The following is a 1,707-nucleotide window of genomic DNA, read 5'->3' as shown; positions in this document are numbered from 1 at the left end:
TCGTAATGGAAAACCAAAAAAAGCGAGTAGACTCGAGGCGAGTCGAGTAGATACCACGCAGTGGAAAACCGCCATAAGTGGCCACATTGTCTTCAGTCTCACTTTGCCAGATGGTGCTCTGGTTTATTTATATTTCTTTAAACCAATCACAATTGTCACCGGAGGTGCCTAGACCCACGGCGCTGCAGCAAAATAGCCTAAGGAAGGAATTTATTTTGGTGGAATGTGTACGTTCAAAAGTTATTTTAGTCGTGCAACAGAAAACTTAGAGTGGACAGATAGTCTAGCTAGCTGTCTGGATTTACTCCGCAGAGATCAGAGAAGTTATCTGACTTCAAATATTAATCTTTGCGCAGCATTGCTTACTGCCCTCATATCTTTGTTGTAGTAATGTCTGAAGCTCACTGTATTTTCACATAAATACCAGATTGCAATCTAACCTCATACTGAACCTATATACACAGTACATCTCAATAAATGGACAAATAAATCAATAAAAGAAAAAGCAGAAGTGACCCACCTGGAGAAGCGAGAAGTGGAGGGCGGCAACTTTTTAGAGAAGGCGGGGCACCTCTGCCTGTGTGAGGGCCCCTGGGGCCTTGGTGGTATGGAGGAGGGTGGTGGAGTATGGGCCCACGGGGCATAGAGGGGCCACAGTAGGAGCTGTGTGAGGACAGTGAAGGACCAGGAGGTCGATGCAGGGACAGCAGCGGAGGAGGTTTGGATTTAGGATGAGAGCCTGGAAAAAAGAACAAAAAACAGCTTTACAGGACATCGTGACACAATGTACCCCAATGTGTTGCAGATATTACTGAAAGAGAGAGAAATGATGTGTATGTATTAGGGCTGCACAATATTGGTTTTCTTTGGTCTCTTTTTTTTTTTTACCATCGCAATATCATCTAACTCACACAGGTGCATGAAAGTACAACTTACTGTATGCAAACACAAGAAAAAAAGAAAAAAAAACTATATCTCAAAAAAATATGAATGTCTCGTTTATGGTTCCTACACCCTTGAATTTTATAGAAATTAAAAAGTCCCGTTCAAATAATGAAACAAGTTGTCAACGCTGCAGTCTAACCTGGTGGAGGAAGGAGAGGAGCGGGTGGTGAGGGGTGGTTCATCATGGGCCCCCCTGCTCCGGCAGACTGAGGGGGCCCGGGTGGAGTGGGGAGCAGAGGAGGCGGCTTGCCCAGTCCGGGAGGTAACATGTTACCCCTCTTCCCCTCCGTGTGGGAGGCTGGAGACAGGAATCAAAATTAAAGAATGACAAAAGGCTGGAAAAGTATGACCCAAAGAGGAAAGAAAGAAGGGATTAAACAAAAAAAAACTAAAAGTTTTAAGTTAAAAAGATGCAATCAGTTATATTGTCCCAGCATCAGCTCTCCGAGGTACTGCAGCCTAAATTAGCGTCCCACCTTGTAGGTGCTCCTGCCGGGAACGGACATACTCGGAGATGGTTTCCATCTCCTCGGGGTAGAGATGCACCCCTTCAGCAAACAGCAAGAGGAGCTGACGGGTTTCGGAGGGAACCGTGTGGCGGTCAATCTTCTCTCGGTCCAGGTAGTCATCCAGCAGCTGTGACGCCTGGGCAGCACTGTCTGCCGGGTCCTTCGGCGGGCGCTCTTTGCCGCGCCTGCGACTGTACTCGGCTGCAACAAAGTCCATGGCCTGGTCTTTCGGCATGTTGCGATGGACTGGGAG

General features: G+C 47.1%; 1 protein-coding gene across 1 annotated transcript in view; it reads right to left on the bottom strand.

Moving 5' to 3' along the window:
• The window catches only part of si:ch211-216l23.2 (uncharacterized protein LOC565061 homolog), a 10,448-nt gene that overhangs the window by 1,936 nt on the left and 6,805 nt on the right, over positions 1–1,707 (bottom strand). The window contains exons 6-8 of the mRNA XM_034878161.1: positions 1,422–1,700; positions 1,085–1,243; positions 521–739 (exon numbers count right to left, since the gene is read on the bottom strand). Coding sequence (XP_034734052.1) covers positions 521–739; positions 1,085–1,243; positions 1,422–1,700 — 657 coding nt within the window. The remainder of the gene's footprint in view (positions 1–520; positions 740–1,084; positions 1,244–1,421; positions 1,701–1,707) is intronic.

Source organism: Etheostoma cragini, chromosome 8, assembly GCF_013103735.1.
Source record: "Etheostoma cragini isolate CJK2018 chromosome 8, CSU_Ecrag_1.0, whole genome shotgun sequence".
In the NCBI taxonomy this organism is placed as follows: domain Eukaryota; kingdom Metazoa; phylum Chordata; class Actinopteri; order Perciformes; family Percidae; genus Etheostoma; species Etheostoma cragini.
Note: the sequence above shows the minus strand (reverse complement) of the source record. Positions and strands in the feature narration are given on the sequence as shown.